Source organism: Gadus macrocephalus, chromosome 16 (genome assembly GCF_031168955.1).
Source record: "Gadus macrocephalus chromosome 16, ASM3116895v1".
Taxonomy (NCBI): Eukaryota; Metazoa; Chordata; class Actinopteri; order Gadiformes; family Gadidae; genus Gadus; species Gadus macrocephalus.
Genome location: NC_082397.1, coordinates 17,154,156 through 17,173,216, shown reverse-complemented (window position 1 = coordinate 17,173,216; position 19,061 = coordinate 17,154,156). Strand labels below are relative to the sequence as shown.

The following is a 19,061-nucleotide window of genomic DNA, read 5'->3' as shown; positions in this document are numbered from 1 at the left end:
GGAGACTTGATTTCTTAAGTGTTCGAATTGGAGCTGGGACATCAGGTTCATTTAACCGTAACCTCCCCATGGTCAACAACCTCCCCACGGTCCTCGTTGTGCAAACCTATTAGCTGGACAAATCACTGATTCCCAGAAAAAACTATAGCAAGGCTGAGATGTAGCGTGTGGTCTGAAGGGAAATGCACAAAGCAGCACACCCGGGGCCCCAGGGAGAGTGGGCTTCTAGCGTACAACCTGAACATTTGAGGGTCTCTCAGACCTGCCAGAGAGGCACCCGGATGCAGTTGGCATGGCCTTCACAGCTAGTCTCCTGTGCGATTGATAAATAAAGAGACAGAACTGAGAGGAAGAGCGCTTTCTCTGTCAAGGGAATTATTTTTCCCTTGACAGAAGTATAATGGAGACATGGGTTAATCGACTTATTCATGAATTAAAGCTCCTAAATCTTACTCTCAATGGTTGAAACAAATTCATTCCCAGATGTTTTAAATATTTTTACGATTTGTGGCATTCCCTTCTCTTTCAATTATTCAAACTGCCCACAAAGTTTTGTCTGTGGCTATTAAAAAAAAAAAGGATCTGCCGAACAACAAATGGGAAAACGCGAACGAGACAGTTGTAATGATGAAAAGATAAATGTAAAAAAGAAGGGACTTTGGTGAGGGGAGGAAGGAAGGAGATAAAAATGGATCTAAACCACGTAGGGGGGGAATTGGAACCAGGAATGGACAACAACCCACTGCAATTAGTGCTCTCTGTTGTGCTTGGGTTCCTAATTAAGGAAACGGTGAACAGCATTGTGGGGATTGCAGAGTCGCCGACAAGGCCCAAGAGATAAGCCTGTGGCTCTCCAATCCTCCCCCCCTGAGAACAGGGAAGCCATAGGGAGACAATTGCTCTATTCATGCTGAAGGAAGGGAACAGAAATCTACATTATTCATCAATGGGAAGGAGAGAGGAAGACAGTTGGAGAGAGAGAGAAGGGGAATGAGAGGGAGGAGATTAAGGAAGGAGTGGGGAAAGTACAGAGAAAAAAGAGCTGGGGCAGTGAGATAAGATATGGAGGTGCAGTGACAAATTCTTTGTGCAAATGCTTTGAAGACCTGCGTGGGTTTGCATAATCCCACACTGCACATAGGTGTCAAGAACACAGTGACTGTACTGCAGTGCTGGTTCTAGAGGACCCATCTTGGAGTGTGGAGCTATTGAGGAGTTGTCCCTCACTTACCGACGGGTTAAACTCCACTTGGCACTGGCTGTGCGCTCCTCGATGGATGACCATGTAATTTAACTAAAGTGCTTTTGGCTCCTCACATTTTTTTTTTTTTTTGGCTCTTACCATTTTTGTTGATGTTCCGAAACCAAGCCTGGGGGGTTTGTGTGTAAGTGTGAAAGTGTGAAACTGTGTAAGTGTGTAAGGGTGTGTGTGTGCGCGTGTGTTGTTGGATTATTTTACGAGGTAAGTGGTCTATAAAATATATGCTGAAACTTCCATGCCTCCTTTTCGTTGGAGCTTGTGCCATCGAAACATTCTCTTTCCAAAGGCTGGTTTTCAACGTGATGTCCAACCTAAACGACAGAATAGGTTTGTCAATATGACCCGAAACGACCCATATGTTTGCTGGTCCAGCTATCCACTGGCCCAAGAAAGAGCAAACGTCCTGTATTTCAATGTTGTCTGCCATACAGAATCGATGACACTCGTTATATCCTCTGTGGAAATGCAACATTTTAAAACGGTTTCGGCATTAAAATTCACTTGGATAAAATTTGTAGCAATAAATGTCCATTTTATTTTCGGAAACTTCTGTCAGTGAAGGTATATGATGTTTAGTTTGTTAATAAATGCGTTTCGTTTTTTATCGTTGCCATGGTGAGTAATATGGACGTTGCTATGCCTGAGAGCCCGTAGCTTGCATGTTTTTTGAATCAATGTCCTTGTGTTGTGTAAAGGTACGGTCACACTGCACACGTTACGCGCGTCAGAGGTGTTGAAAATCGGCATTTTTGCATAGGGAACCATTGGTGTAGGCGCGTAGACGCGTTACATGCGTTAAAGCGGCGCGTTAGGGGCGTTGCTGTGCGTTCACACCAAACGCGAAATTTGTCGCCCGTTCGCGTTGTCGCACCACACATCATAATCTGTCGCTGTGCAAGTTTTGTCGAATTTGTCGCGCCACAACAAGATATCCACCATTGCATGTCTTTACCTTTTGTGGAAGAGGGAGAGACGTCGGAGGACCCGACGCAGTATATTCATAATATTGTAATGACCACGGAAGAGGTAGATAGGCCTACCTAATAAACCGTTGGAACACACAAGACCGGAAACATAGCAACGCCGGTAAACAAACCCTGAGAAGCCCAATCCCTATGAGAGCTCCCCGCGCTACGGCCATCCGGAGGCGCACAGAGCTTTTGGCCGGGATATTATCTATACAAATATTATATTATATACTATTATATTATATATAGAGCTCCGGGAGTCGCAAACGGCAAAATTCACTTTCTCCTCCATGCTGCAGTTCACCCCGGACTTTGAGTCCGGCGGTTGAACCCTGATTGGCTGTTACGTTACACATGTGACTCAGTGGCCACGCTGTTGAACGCTGATTGGCTGTCATTACGCGAAATTCGCGTCAAAGTTGAAATATTTCAACTCGAGCTAATTTGTCGAGCCACAAATCCTCGTGAACACGCTCACCTGTGCACCGCGAAAGTGTGGCGCGACAAATCAAAACCTTGGTGTGAACGCACAGTTAGACACGGCATACGCACGTAATGACGCACATAAACGCGCCCAACGCACCAACGCGCAGAGTTCAAAAATTTGAACTTTTGACGCACCTACGCGTGACGCTTAGCCACGATAGCCAATCAGCGTGGAGCTTGACCCGACGTCACTGGCAGAGAGTAACGAGTGACGCTTGCACAGACGCATATGGCGGACATCTTTATTCTGGGTGGAAATAGTAACATAGTTACGCCATTAAAAGCGTTTCTGTAAACATTTTTAGCGAGAAATGTGCATTTTACTTTCATGATGTTCGCTCGGTGAATGTGAAGGTCAATAAAAACGTAGATTTTCTAGTGACCGAGGGAGGACATTTATGCAAACTACTTTGGGACGCACTAGAACATCGTGTTCTTGTGGTGCACAACAGGAGTTTATGTTTGGTTTGCTTCTGCCTATAAGCCTCCACAGCGCTACGTTGGTGTACTTGGCTCCCTTTTGGCCCCCTGTTTCACTGAGTGATCCCACGGCGCCCCCTGGGTGGTGGTCTAATGGCCAAGTTCCTATCTCTCTCCATGGACCTTAGATTTGTTTGTTGCGATGCCTTTTATTTTCAATCCGTTTCAATGGCACATTTTGATGATGCTTTTTGCATCACTTCCTGTAGGGTAGAGCCCCCAAATTGAATATCATATGAGTCTTCGAGGCCCCTCTAGCTCTAGAGTCTCTAGCTCACTTCCACATGTCCTTGACCCCTAGGTCCCCTACTAAATACATCTCTTCCTGTAGGGATAGATAACAGTATATTATCTACTAATTTTAGTAAACCTACCGTCATCTCTATCTCACTATAAAGTCATTATGTGGCCTTTGAATAGTGTGTTTGCCTCACTTATTGTTTGTAAATGACCCCCATGTTGATCCTTTATTTTTTTTATATCTGTCTGCCTTTTACTTTATCGATTGCATTTATGCTTCAAAAACATTTTAGAGATGTATTTATCTGTTCTTTCAGTGGAAGAAAAGCAAACTTGAACTTCCTTTGTGCCCCACAGAAACACGTCGTCCTAATCCATCCGACTGAAGGATAACTGTCATCCCCCGGTCACTTTTTTATTTGGAAGACCATCATGAGATGGTCCATCATAGATTCAAGCAACATGCAATGTACTTGGTCTCAAGGCTAGCAGTTTCCATATGGATACAATATAAAAAGTTGCATTAACTAACAAGCTAAACATCACTTGCATTAATTGATAAAATACAAATGTATTGCTGGAAATGTTGTCAAAGCGCAATCTAATGCCAAAACTATCTCAAGTTGTTTTATTTTCCAATGAAAATGTCATCCACTTCGTTTTGGAAGACAGAATATTGAAATGTGTGACGTTTTGCTGTTGCTTCGGGAGTGGCCGCTGTACCAGTGACCGTTCATATGGGTCGTTCTGGTTCATATTGACTAACTGCCTGAACTGTCATTCAGGTTGGAGGCTGCTCATTTAGTAAAAGTCTGCATACCTGGGGGCCCTCATTGGACTGTTGTGTTTATCTAAACCCAGACATGTCTACAGCTTTTGGGACCAGAGATCTTTCTCTCCACCTGCCTCTGAACAGACCCCACCATCCCCCCACAGGAATCCCTTGCGATCAATTTGCAGACTATGGCCTGGGGGGCCGCGCTACAGACGGACTGATATCCACCCCGCCTCGCAGGGCGTCCTCATCTACCAGCCGACACAGGGAAAGTTCACTTTACTGGAAATTGCTCCTCAGACGATTTTGAAGCGGACAACTCAAGCTGCGGATCAAAAAAAGAAAAATAATGTTAAGACCTACATGTCACACCAAGGGAAGTTCAAAGAGAGGCTGCCAATCAGAGGCTTGAAGAAGAAAAAAAAAACACCCCCCCTAATTTTCTTTCTCGGGTGCTGGTCGACTGGTGTCTGATCTTGGTTCGATTTGCTGCCATGTGAAGAGCTGTGTGCGGGAAGCTCTGACAGTAGGTTCAGTGTCAGCGTAAAATGCTGTGATCCACACAAAAACACACCAGGAACTACCAAGATGGATGCCTGGACTAGATGGAGAGTTGTTGTTCAAGGTTTTTAAGGTGTGGAATATTATTCTTCAAAAATTATTTCCTCTTATTATTGAAAGCTCTGGGCACTGTGTTTATATTTTTGTTTAGTATAAAGTAGGAGGTTATTTGTGTAAAGGTGTGGAATGATATATAACAGAGTCTCACCTTGATCCCCACATTCGTACAATTATTTAAACCATTTTACCATTCAGTAAAATCTATTTGCAATTTATTTTACCATTCATAAATGATTTGGCATTGCCTCACAGTGCATCTGCAGGATAGATACAAAGTCCAAGGGTCCAAATCTAGTTTAAACATTATCCTTGCTTCTTCTTCACCTTGTCGTATCCTCAAATATCTTTGTCTGGCTTGTTTACTCCTCCCCTTATTTTTCTCAAATAAATTGGTGACATATCTAACAACTCCATTCTGAAGAAGGACCTCATCCTTGAGTATTTCCATGAGAACTGAACAGCAGGCAGAAGAAATGAACCTCCTTGCCAGGTTCTGGTCAAAAGCGGCCATTATTTACTTCCCCCTGCCTCCAGATTGCGGCGTCAGGGACACGGAGGCGGTCTGGATCTCCATCTCTGAGCGAGGAGACGGATGACGGCGTGCCGCTAAGTGTTCAGGTCAAACCGTGGACCCCGATGCACGCTCACCGACGTTCGCCGTATGATTAGCCTCCCCGCACCGCCGACCGGGCACCGCGCCGGGAGAATTTACATTGCCAATTGACCCAGACGAGATTAGTTTCCTCTCTCCCTTTCCATGTAATGCGTGATGTGAGCGGAGGAGTCATGCAGCAGTTCACAGGCCACCCTGGCTCACATCTGAAATCATGCAAGATTTCTCTTTGAATACATTTTTATTTACTGTTCGGTCGATCGTTCTGCCGTCCTCCTGCTTGTATCTGCTTATAATAGGTTTGGAGTAAGGTGTCATCCCTATTGTCTATTGACATAGATAATAAGGTGGAACACCGTGCGTAGGCAGCAGTGCAACAATGAGTAGGCGTCTTTGTCTGTTGTTTGTGGCCTTGTTAAACTCATTAAGCATAAGTCAATGTGGCTTTTTATGCAAATGACTGTTGTTTTAGCTCCTCTCGCCCCAACTGATTGGTCATTTATGTTTACAGTTTAGCTTGGGAGCCAAATAGCTTTTGGCACACTGGCTCTTCATAGTTTGGATATGACATCAAAGTGGATGCTCACATACAGCCATTATCCACACAGTCCAATGAATGCATTGGTATAAACAAATACACCAACGCACACACACATAGATACACACACACGTACACAAACACCAAGCTATCATTACACTTTGTACAAAGACAAAGTTTTGTGTTTATGTTTTGGAAACCGATATAGATTGTCAGTGCCTTGTCTCTGTGCCTTACCTTTTTTGGCTCTTGTTTGAGGGGTTATATTTGGTTTAGTCAGAAAGTTGTTGGCTCTTTTTCCACAGGTAGGCATTGTGTTGGAGCAGTTAGACTTTCTTGTGAATGAAACACACATCACATATATCTTAATAGACAATAGACATCCCAAGGCAAGAATAGAGTTACACGGGTGATTAGTTGGGAAGTGTGACTGGAATTTCGTAAGTTTAACCTTCTGAGAATGATTATTTGCTTACATTTTTTTTATTTGCCCTTTACACGAGTTACTTTACCAGGCCTGAAACTCCTGGTGTTTACAAGTGAGAACACAAAGTTAGTAATTTAATGGTTGACTTAAATTTTCAATATGTATTTGACGGCTCAGTCTAAACAGTTTCATGAATGTTATAGCTTTATAAATTAAATTTATATGTCTAACTTGGCAGCAACAAGTCACAAAGTGAAGCACACAGCATCACAAATCGAACCACCAAAGTCATATTTTGGTAATTCATCTCTTGACAGTATTAATCTTAAATAGGATTCTCTAAAGAATCTATTGAATCTATTTGGTTTGCAATGCAGGATATTTACGACTCAAATTTCGAAATATTGCCTATTGTTTATTTTTTTCGTGTAGCCATAATCAATACATATGCTTCTCTGATATGCTGACACAAAAAAGGTGTGTGGGGGAACGTGTGTTTGTGTCTGGGTATGTATCCATGTATCTGTGTGTGTGTGTGTGTGTGTTTGCGTGTGTGTGTGTGTGTTTGTGTGTGTCTGTGTGTTTTTAGTGTGTGTGTGTGTACAGTACATGTGCATGCACATTCATATATACTGCTGAGTATGTTGCTGGCCCCCTTCTTTCCTGCGCATCGAGCATTTTGCTAGCGAGACAAGGTTTTGATAGGAATGCCAGTGCAAATTATGCATGCTCTCCATTTCCATGAAGACAAGGAAAACACTCTATCTTTATTCTTTAGGCACACAAACACACGCACACGCCCGCACATACACACACAGACACACTCAAACCCACACCTAAACACACTCTATTCCTTGTGTGCAGGTGCACTAATGCAGCCTCTTATCGTTTGACACAGACCTTATTCGGCGAGAATAAAAGCAATCCTGTGCGGGTCCAGGCTCGTTGATCTTCCATAGTCTTCAGCAGCACAAGATGCCACTTTGTTTTCATGCGGCTCTAGATACAGAACAGGGGAGGGAGAATCAACATTCCACTGCGGTTCTCTCGCTCTCCTCAAAGAAAAGTTGTTAACATCGCCTTGGCCTCGTAATTATTACGCATGGCACAGACCTTCTGTAGTTACTAGAAGTTACAGAAATGTGTGGTGGTATTTTTAAACGTCTTTTCCGGGGTGGTTTTCTGCCTTATTTATGGCTTGTTTACGTGTTCATTTGTTTATCCGTTTGATGACTTTAAAGTAAGCCCCAACATGGAGGTAATTGTCTGCTTCCTGATTTCCCTTTGAAGACCAAATGCATAAGAGTTCTTGAGAGGGATTATTCATGGTTTCCGTTAGACTTCATTATGCTGCTCTCCGGTGGATTCCAATAAAGCATGTGTCCCAAGGCGCATCTCTGTTACACTATTTCTCTAGCTGTTGAAATTAAGGATCTTCCTCTGTTTACCTCCTCCAAACAGACTCTGCTGCGTTATTATTCATCTATCGCAGGCTCCCTCCTTGTAGCGGTTTCCAATGCTGCATCTGTCCATCTTCTTGATATTCAGCCAGAGGACTATAGCAACCCCACAGTGAAGGCAATGCAAGCGGAAATGTATGAGAAATATCCATTCACACTTCCTTTTCATTTTTGGTCGCGTGGTCTGAGCATGGCATCGTCCCTTGTTGGCGTACCGTTTGGTAGAGTCATAACTGAATACTTTGGGGAAGAGGCAGGGGCACTTTAGTCACAAAACAAAACTGAGTCATATCTTACGTGGCGTGAAAATAAAGTTTGTCTTTCTAAATAGTTTGACGGTGTTGTGTGTTTCCTAAAGGAACTGACACATCAGGGGAGAACGAGTCCTGCAGAGTGCAGAGTGAACTAGTTCTGGACCACGGACAGCGACTCAGGCCCCTCGCTACACAGTTTGATGGGCTTCACCCTCAGAAGGACAGAGTACCCAGACATCGTTTGGTTTCGTAAAGCTGGTTATCTGGGCAGAGAGTGTACATTTAATTGGCAAAGCCCAACAGATGTATTCATAACATTGTGTGAGGCGCTGGTTGAATGGTTTACTTCGTCTGCAGTTTGTTATGGGAACTTTTTAAAGATCTGCAATGGAAATATGTCCAAGGGCCAAAAACAAGTGCACAAATACATTGTGCTAACCCTAGATATGAACAGAAATGCAATATAGTTCATATCCAAAAAAAAATGCATCACACATGCCTTGCACAACTCTATGCATGGAAGAACATTTACCATTCTGCCTCAAATCACTTGATGGCTTACATTGTGTTGCTTATTCTCATTGAAGGCTTGGAAGAAATGGCCAGGATGGAACAAGCTGTCACCCTTGTTGTTTTGTCCTCAGTATCAGCCTTCTTTTTTAAAAAAAGTATTATGATGACAGCTAGTTTTTCAAGTTTCATCAAGTGCAAATGGCTCCCGGTGCTTCTGTTTATCTAAACGTTGATCGTAACTTGCCCTCACACGGCATAGCTGTGTCGGAGCAAACGCCAGATAAAGATAGCCAGCTCACCCCGGCCTGCCTGTGCTCAGAGGGCTTCTTCATGATTTAGTAAGGCGTCACTTGGCTTGGTTTTAGTTGAGCCGCAGAGATTTTTAGTTTAAATGCAGAGAGGGAGCTTCATATGTTACAGAAGATTGGAGGGAAACAGAGCTTCACTTTTTTTGTTCGCCTCATTTTTTTCTAGTCCGGAAACCAGACGAATCTCGCAAGCTCATGTTTAATTTGCTCTGCGGATAAGGTCTGGCTCCGCTCCCATACAAAAAGATTTCTGCCCGGTACATGATAGACCGACCAATCACGATCATTTATCTCATATGAGGGGGGATAAATACGATGCCAGTGCAGAGCAGTGCCAAAGGGGAGTTTTCAACAAGAACAAAGATGGCTGCCGCTGACGTAGAAAGTTCTGTTGATTCGATCGAAACAGTTTTCAACAAACTGGACTGTATATTTTCAATAAAATAAAAACACACAACTTCCCTTTCCTTGCTGTGATTGGTTCCAATTGCATCCAGAGCCATGTTGGTCTATACCCGTTGGTGACGCCTTTTGGAAATTGAGAGGTTCCACACACTAATTGCAAGTCGTCTGGCAATGCCAGGCTAGTTTTGTTCTAGTTTAGTTTAATGATCGTAAACATGGGGTTATTTTCACTATCTAATCATGATGCTACTGCAAAAATAATCGAATCAGACAGCAGCTGCATATCTCCATATCTCCATAGTGATCCAAAGAAGATTTGGTTTGTTTGCATCCCAACATGCATTGTGTGTTTGGCCAGTGTGCAACACAGCTGCTCTGATGAGCAATTAAATCAATGCAGCCCCATATTTAAACAGCCTCACACAAACAACATGTCATAAAATATTCCTAATTAAAAACAAAAACAGGAGACAGTAAAGCATTGGTGTTGTTGTGCCCCAGGCTATAGCATGAAACATGGATCCGCCTTCTCCTCTCTGCTCTTCACTGCTTCATTCCAAGGAGTGACAGTGTACACCCCTCCCCATCATTACAGACCAATGCCTTTGTGGTCGGACTGAGATGCGTTCGTGAATATATTCGTTAGGTAACGAGCATGAAATCAGTCGGCATTCACTGCCGCTTTGGTGCATGCCTCATTATCCACTCCTTAACCCAGATGACCGTCACTTATTTTATAGTGGATGGCCATCTTCTCCATAACAACATGATAGTGTCACTAATGCTGCCCATGCACATAAGTGTCTGGAGATCTTGGCACAAAACTGACAGGGATTTTGCGCCTGGAAAGAAACCCGTTCTCCTCTTTGCGACGAGATAAGAGATTCCAGAAGAGGGCAAGAATATAGTTGCATATCGACTATGTCGTATTATTGTTTTTGACAGTTATTATGTCCTTTTCCATATCAAACGCAGAGAAAAGACGTTGACAAGCAGGGAGAAGATGCTCTACTGCAGGCCTTCTCTGCTGGAGTATTCCTGTGCTTTACTGTGTGATGGGGAGAAGAAGATTGTATAACCGGATGAAAAACAGGTTGAGCCTTTAACTGTTGTTTCTGATGGCAGTACTTTGTCTCATTATTAAATACAATAAAAGTGCTACTTTTGCATGCATTCCTGAATAAACAGAGACCCAGTAATAATGGCTTCGGTTGTTTTACCTAATTTTGCGAAGCGTACAATTTGTTTTTCGGATCCAATGAACCTTTGTTTGCCGAACGCTATTTCCGACTTGACAGTTGCATTAGGAGTTTTTTTCTGGTCTCATTATGGGGATCTGCAATGTCCAATATTGAGGAAGAGTATGTGTATTGAAATCGAGTACCTTCTTTACAGCTCAGCAGGCTGAATCAGCAATTCTGTCTGAATCACAGTTCTCCAAAACAACTGTGGGTCTCCCACTAGCATGATAATAATCTCTTCTGTGTGTGTGTGTGTGTGTGTGTGTGTGTGTGTGTGTGTGTGTGTGTGTGTGTGTGTGTGTGTGTGTGTGTGTGTGTGTGTGTGTGTGTGTGTGTGCGTGTGCGTGCGTGCGTGCGTTTGTGTGTTTGTTTGTGTGTTTGTGTGTGTGTGTGTTAGCTCTCAAGTCCCAGGAAGGAGAAAGGGATCCCATGGCTTTTGTAAGGGATTGGTCAGAGTCACTCTCTCCATCCCCCTCCCCTCCCCCACCCTCTCCTCCTCTGAAAGACCAAATAGGTTGCTATTACTCTCTCTCTCTCTCTCTTTCTCTCTCTCTATCTGTCCATCTCGCTCTCCCCCCTCTCTCGCTCTGACTCCCTCTGAAATCATAGAAGGCTTTTGATAAATTCTCCCTCGAAATGCTGTTAACAGGCAACAGAAAAGCGATTCCTGTGGAAATCGGTATGCAAGGGGGGGGGGGGGGGGGGCGACGCTCACTGCTCCTGCAGGACCCGACACAACCCTTTTTAAGGTGGTCTTAATGCATCGCCTGGCTCATAAACCCTGAAATCTGACAGGAATTGCTGCAACTCTTTGCATTTCAGAGGCAGGTCACCAACCAGTGCTGGATACCAGGGAACAATGGCAGTAGATTTGCAGTTGCAACTAGAATGAGTCAATGCTTATTTCACTAATATTTGCTTGTGAACATCCCATAAATACCCATAATTCCTGTAAATTCCCCCGCCGATTCCCCATGTGTTATTATGATGGTGTATAACTTTATGTAAATCCCTCGTGCTTATGTGTTTGGCCAATGGCGCCGCGAGCACCCCCTGTAATGTCAGTCTGCAGCGTCTGGCCGGCTGCTTAAAATGTGCTGACACTGAAGATAAAGCTTAACCACGGTGCTTTTCTATTTCTCTCCCTCGCTCTGACATATCTTGTTTGTAAAGGGATTATTTCTTCCTTTGCTCCCGGGAACAATTATAACATATTTAATTCAGATTAAGGGATGTATAGGCTATTGATATGCAAGTCTAACGCTTAATTTGCATTTCAGTTAAGATGATCTATAATGTGAATGGTGTGAACAATGGCAAACCGATGAATAGCAAGTGCATGTGCCAGTTTAAGGAAGACTTTAGCTGTTTGTATGAACAACAATATGAGCGAGAACCATCTCAGAGGAGATGCTGAAAGAGATACATTGTGAATTCCAATGATACGCATTAGTATTAATTTATTTTCCTGAATCTAATAAAATGCTAAATGTGTTGCCTTAATTGTCACTTTGCAATTCATTAAGCATGTCTCCGGATGAGCATTAGATTGGGGTTTATTTAGCTCATACCTGATTGGCAAGAAGTGAAGCTCATTCTGCATTTGCATTCCTCATCAAGTTAAAGTCACACACCTTACTTTTTTTTTTAAAAAAACCTGCCTGCTTTGGCTAAAAAGGCAGTAATTATGTATGGAGCTATGGGTCTAGACGGAAAAAGATTACGTCTGCTTAAGCTATTCATGGATCGGCTTCCCCGCATCTGGCCACCAGATTATGTTTGACCCACAGGATCAGCCCTTTTATTTTTTATTTTTTATCATTCGGTAGTAATTACAGCGGAAACGTGGATTGGGGGAAGCCAGACAACAACATTCAAGTATTCGGCCACACGTTCTGCGTTCTTCAATTAGTGCAGAATAGAATAGCACAGGTCGATTAGAGTAGATTATGAATTTATACGTGACCCTGAACTTCTCTGAACTTTAGGTTACTCGTTGTTTTTTTTATGGTCCGAAGAGTTGCGTCTAACAAAATAGGACCTCAGGTGGTGCTGTTGTCCTGACAACGAGCACGCGAGCATCAAAGTATCGTGAAGAGGGCAGCAATGCGATTTGTGCTCGAGTGCTACATAATCTGAGAGAGAGAGAGAGAGAGAGAGAGAGAGAGAGAGAGAGAGAGAGAGAGAGAGAGAGAGAGAGAGAGAGAGAGAGAGAGAGAGAGAGAGAGAGAGAGAGAGAGAGAGAGAGAGAGAGAGAGAGAGAGAGAGAGAGAGAGAGAGAGAGAGAGAGAGAGAGAGAGAGAGAGAGAGAGAGAGAGAGAGAGAGAGAGAGAGAGAGAGAGAGAGAGAGAGAGAGAGAGAGAGAGAGAGAGAGAGAGAGAGAGAGCTGAAATCCCCACCCTCTGAATCGCGCCTCTCCATCGTCGCAGCTGCTTTCGCCGCACTTACGCATCAGTGGACTACAGAGAAACGTCGTAAACTACACGTTTGAAGTATTTTTCTTTCATCCTCGCGAGTATCAAGCTCGTTCCAGTGCGTCCATACCACGTGGGTCCACGCACCGCGCGTTTTCGAGTAGTTTGGACAACTCTATTTTCCTGTTGTTGGATCTATATAGCTCGCCAAGTTCGCTCCCCCCCCCGCGAAAATGCAGGTCGGACGCAAGTCGTGCTGGAGGCAGTTGCAGGTTTCTTTTTTCAGACTCCTCTGTCTCATCCCAACAGGATTCCCCGTCCGGAGTGTGGATATGCAGCGAGCGACCGACAACATCACCATCCGCCAGGGCGACACAGCGGTGATAAGGTAAGAGCGAGTCCCAACTTTCCTCCGTTGCTTCGCAGCAGCAGCAGCAGCAGCCTCCTCCTGGGGGAGGTTGCTGACTGGACCACGGTGGTCTCATGGACGGATCTCCGTCCAAGTGTTTGCTTCTAGCCTAATGCATATGCCGTATTTACACGAGTGAACCATAGACCAACTTCATCCATTTTCAACAAGAGGCGTTTTGGGGTTGATTCGTGTGCTCAAGCAGCAGAGTCGACCAGTAGCACGCACGTCTTTTAAAAAGTGATTGTAGATTCGAGTGTCGTAGATTTTCCTTATCCATTCACATGCATCTTGCCCTTTATTAAGTTGCAAGTCGAAATGCGTCACACTGTGTGTGTGTGTGTGTGTGTGTGTGTGTGTGTGTGTGTGTGTGTGTGTGTGTGTGTGTGTGTGTGTGTGTGTGTGTGTGTGTGTGTGTGTGTGTGTCATAAGGAGGCTGAGGCTGAGAAGACTCGAGTATCTGGAGTATCTATGGAGCATCTATGCTACATCATGTCTCTGTCGAGCCAGTTTTTTATTCTTAGATATAGCTTCGGACACACATTATTGAATTGCCTCCCGATACAAAGGAAAGCTGTCAAGTTAATCGCGTTGATGCGACGTGCGGATGACAGTGGTCACGTGACCCGGAGTTGCATGTGTTTTTGACAGGGCACGAGCGCGCAGAGCGGGTTTATAAGGAGGTTTGGTAAACAGGGAGCTTTGCCTCGTGCATCCTCCTTTTCTTACCCTGCCTAAAATAGGATCGGGAAAGTGTAAGTGAAAAATCCTGATAAACCCACAGACCTCGAGGATCTCCCTCGCCCTGGTTAATTTGTTTTCTCACTGCCTTGTGTATTTACAGAACCTTGTGTATTTACGTGTAGGCCTATTTACAGAACCAAAATATTCGGAAGTAAAAGCAGTTATAATTAACAGGTTCAACTGTCAAGGCTCGCATACCATAATATTTTTAAAGCCAACCCCCCCCCCCCTTCTCGCTCTATTTAACTCTCTTATCTTGTTATTTATATACTTTTTCTTTATGTTTATCTCTGTATCCTCTCTCTCAAACAAACACACACACACACACACACACACACACACACACACACACACACACACACACACACACACACACACACACACACACACACACACATAGAAAGAGACCGCAAAAATAAATCAAATGAATGGATTCCACCTTGTAAACAGGTCTCCTCTTACCCAATGGCGGCTGATCAAATTAGTTGAATAAGAATCAGTCACTGTTGAACTCTTCCATGAGCCCCAGCTCTTTGTCTCCAAATCACATTTGTTCTGCCTTTGCTACACTCATCCATGCATAGTACCTGTGGATCTGCCTATTTATGTGTCGATCAAGGTGTGATGGGAGGGCCTTGAAGTAGTGTTTCTTTAAGTTGCTATCACGAGTGTTCAGTCCCGAGTCTCTCTCTCGTCAAAGGTTTGCTTTCTAGCTGCACTGATCGGGTTCACAGTTCCTCGGTCACAGCAGGCATTGCCCCTTGTGGTTATTTCAAAGGAGTACAGAATTACAAAAATAAACACTTTTTACAGCCTGTCACCATCTAGCAAGTAGGATTGGGTGGAACAACAGACACAAGCACGCACATACAAAGACACATAGCCAATGACACGGGAAAACTTTGAAAGGAGGTGCAAGGCTGGTAATCCGTGGAGCGGGGGAAAGTGTATCTGGCTCCCTGAGAGAGGTTTCGTGAAGGCTGAGTGGATATTGGTGACCCACGGGTGTAATATAGCTCGTGGTGCTTCCACGGGGCCCGGCAGCGGCAGCGGTGACATTCACCGCACCAGAGGGGAGGCAGAGCCGGCAGAATGGACGAACAGCGTGCGGTCGGGGCGCTGCTGCGACAGAACACAAAGCAGCAAGTCACAGCGCCGCTGAATTGGGAAAGGACATTTGTTTGTTTACCAGGGCCCAGAACAATGTCATGCTAATAAATAAACAAAACTCTTTCAACCCCAGCTCACACGCGAAACTTTTTATCGACGGAGATTGTATTGATGGCATTTTGATTTGGGCTTCTCGCAAAGGATGTAGATGATTGACGCGTTTTTGTCATGCATACGCAGGAGGAATATTGAGTGTCACGACTAAATAAGCAATTGCACAGCATTCATGTTTGCAATCATTAACGACTTTCCATCTTACTATGCTTCAAAACCGTCAATGCTGTTGGATAATACAGGTCTGACTTACTCTCACACACACGCACACACACACATTGCACACATTTTAGAGTGTGGAACACTTAGCAATAAAGAGTTTACTGTAACATAGTAGTAGGTAGTATGTTGGCAATGCGTATGGCAGTACTCCCCTTTAAGGCATTACAATCTAGACTTAGCTACACTTAACCCTTGACCCTCTTGCTTCACCGCACACTTAAGACAAAGTGGTCAATCCTCATCATGTCAAAGGCATAAAGACTGTCTGTCTCCACATTAAGAGGATTACATCACCAATTCAAAACAAGAACAGTTTCTTCAGCAAGTAAAAAAATAAAGGTAGCTACGATTAGATTTAATTTTTCTCTTTGTTCATTTTTTATTAGTTTTGTATTTGCTTTTTTACACATTGGTTTGTTATTGCAATAGTTTCTCTAACAGTATAGGAAGATGGACTGGGTATTCACCTTATATTGATACTGCACTGTGGTCCCCTTTAAAGGTGTATCAGGAAGGGAATTGGACCTCTTACACACCATTCCCCAGTGGGAAGCAAGAACATCAATCAAAGCACACTAAATGCTAAGTCTGTTGTTGGAATTTGTTTTCCGTTGATATTTTGCAGAGAATTGGACATTTCTGGTCATTGTCAACATTATAGGGATATAAAGGTTTCCTCATGTGGGTTAGTTTATGTCATTTTGTCCGTTTAGTTTACTTTTTAATGCCGTTTTTCTCCCTGTTGCCATGTACTTGGCCTCAAAGGCCAGTTTGCAGTGAAAGACTGCAAATTGAACAGCTTATTAAAGCAGTAATGACACAGGCTGTGTTATTGCTGTCCTCCAGGTCAATTATCTACGCTGTGACAATATCCGCTTCTGTGCACGTTGGTTTTAAGGACGATCGGTCAGCATTGGTTTCTTCCCCGGAGGATCTGTCTCCCCAACAACATAAGGGTTGTGTGCCTTATAATTTGAGTCTTACTTTCAGGCATTTGTGTCTTGGAAGTTGGCTAGGAACTCCTTTATTACACAGCCACTGAAATGTGACTAATGAAAGATGCTATGCAATCTATATCGCCAAAGGAAGACAGATTCTTTGTTGTCCAAAAGAAACATTTCCAATATTAATCATATAAATGTGTTGCTGGATGCATCTTTCCGAGTGATACAAACAAAGCTTCCCTTAAGTCTTGTTTAGATGTTCTGGTGGGAAAAAAAACACAACCTTTAATTGCTTTAAGCGTTATAATTGACCTTCCCAAGCCAGAAAGACGCAACCACCATACCATGATGCTGAGAGCCTCTTGGTTGCTACTCTTTTGTTATAGTACCATGTTGGAAAAACAGTGGTGCAGACTTGATGCTGTGAGTTTGACCACTGGCCCGGAGGCCATTTGATGACTGCTCACTGTGCTGGAGAGTCGTCCTTCTTCTGCCTGCACTACAAATTAACCTGCCCCAGGATATCCCCTCAGCTGGCTCGCTACCTGCTGCACCCCCATACATGCTTGTCCCTGGTCACCTCTTCCTTCTACTGCTGGTCGGCAAACATCAACACTGCTTCTGTGGCAGCACAGAGAGCTATGGGGGCTCTACACCTTGATCCACCCTGGACTGTCGCAGATTAATGGGCAGATGCGCCTCCTGTGCTAGAACACACCTGCTAATCCCTGTGCTCTAGTTACCCACAACTATGGCCACAAACATAACTACAGATGACACAGTTAGCTGGGATGCTCTCCATCTGAACCTGTCCTAGATTATTGGTAGCCTTACTGACAGAACTTTTTGTTACTTTTGGTGGCCTGCTGGAAACTGGTGCTGAGACCTGTGCTCTAGATACCTGCCACTATAGCCTGCTGCTTGCTAGCATCGGGAATTTATGTACTTTTCACTTCCCTCCTTTCCCATAAATTCAAATTCTGACCTTGTATTGAGAGTTTGAGTAAGAGTGTGAAAAAACTAAAACAATTCCTCAGAATACAGATTCATTTTAGCTCGAAGCAAAGTCGGCGCTGTGTGATGCTGTAAATATATTTGGACAAATCCATATGACTGAATAGCTAAATAGCTTTAATTTGTCTAAATGTATTCAAACATACAATTGCAAAAAATACTAGAAAAAAATTGAATTTGTAAAACATGGCTTAAACACTGGCTTAAACTTCTTCCTTTTCAAGGGAAAAACCTCCCCAAAATGAGAGAACCTCACTAGGCACCTCATTTTGAGAGCAACAGCTATTGCAATGAAGTTTGCTCATTGAGATCTTAACAGAGTAAGATTTCATTTTCATTCATTTGAAATGATTAAATAGTGATTCATTGCATGAAAATAACTTGAATGCTAGTTGTACCTGGAATAACAATGTTGCGTTTTGATTAAAAAAGGCACGATATTCTCTTTGCATTCACCATGTAAACTCACGTATTTTTTCCCCTCGAGATTTAATTCAGACGATCCCTAACTTGCTGCATATTGTTCCAGGAAACATCATAAAACAATTAACGTAGCGATAAAGATCCATGTACCAACAGTCTTACCATCTAGTGTTTAATTTCACCACCATTCTCACGTTCATGGTTCTACTCTCTGCAATACCTCCCATGCTGGGTACTCGATTTTCATCAGCTGCGGGAATAGGATCAATGTCTGCCTTTCTCGGTGGAGGGCGACTGCGCGTGATAATTTGGTATGTCCAGCCCCCTGGGGACGGCTGCTTTTCTGCCCTCGTGTTCCTTTCAGAGCCACCATGGGCATCGTTCTGTCTCAGCATCTCTTCATCTCTCATCTTATCCAGGGTTTTTTAAGCCCTCTCTTTCAGCCAGTCCAGCAGTGCATTCTTGACCTAATTTGGAGACCAAAGCATGTCCACAACTGGGTGAAAGATTGATTAAAACGGGACAATGATTAACGTGAAAAAAAAACATCAACCAGAAAGACACCACAGAAAACCAAAACTGATGGATGGAATGATGGATAGGGGACACAGAGCAAAGCTGATAGGGCAGGAAAATGATCTCACCCTGATGGGTGCAATTTATGAAGAAGGACGTGGAGGGGCGGGGGATGGGGTGCTGGGGAACAGGGACACAGCATAAGTACAGCCTGCACCATAATCCCCTATACTTCAGCCCAGGCAGACGCAGGTCTTTCAAATCAATTCCATTTTTGCTCATCTTGCTGGGGCAGACTCGCTGAGTTGTGCCCGCCTGGTCATTATCTCCCCCTCTCTCATTGGGATTGGGTCAGACCAGGAGAGTTGCAAGGGAGGAACACGTGAGGGAAGCAAAGGGGCACAGATCCCAATGGGCAAACACACCCATCCGTGGCCATTTTCTAAACTTTCATACAATTATTTGGCAGAACTTGGAGTCCTCACAAGTTTCAAGGAGCTTGCGTGTGAGCGAAAGGCAGGATCTGAATAAAGTCCAGCAGAGTGTGACTTTTTTTGACAG

At 43.8% G+C, this 19,061-nt stretch overlaps 1 protein-coding gene across 2 annotated transcripts in view; it reads left to right on the top strand.

Moving 5' to 3' along the window:
* The window catches only part of lsamp (limbic system associated membrane protein), a 394,190-nt gene that overhangs the window by 228,050 nt on the left and 147,079 nt on the right, over positions 1-19,061 (top strand). The window contains exon 2 of one of the 2 annotated variants that reach the window (XM_060074330.1): positions 13,314-13,392. In XM_060074330.1, the coding sequence (XP_059930313.1) occupies positions 13,314-13,392 (79 nt within the window). Of the gene's footprint in view, positions 1-12,977; positions 13,393-19,061 lie in introns of those variants that run through there. The other variant, XM_060074329.1, reaches the window with a different exon arrangement.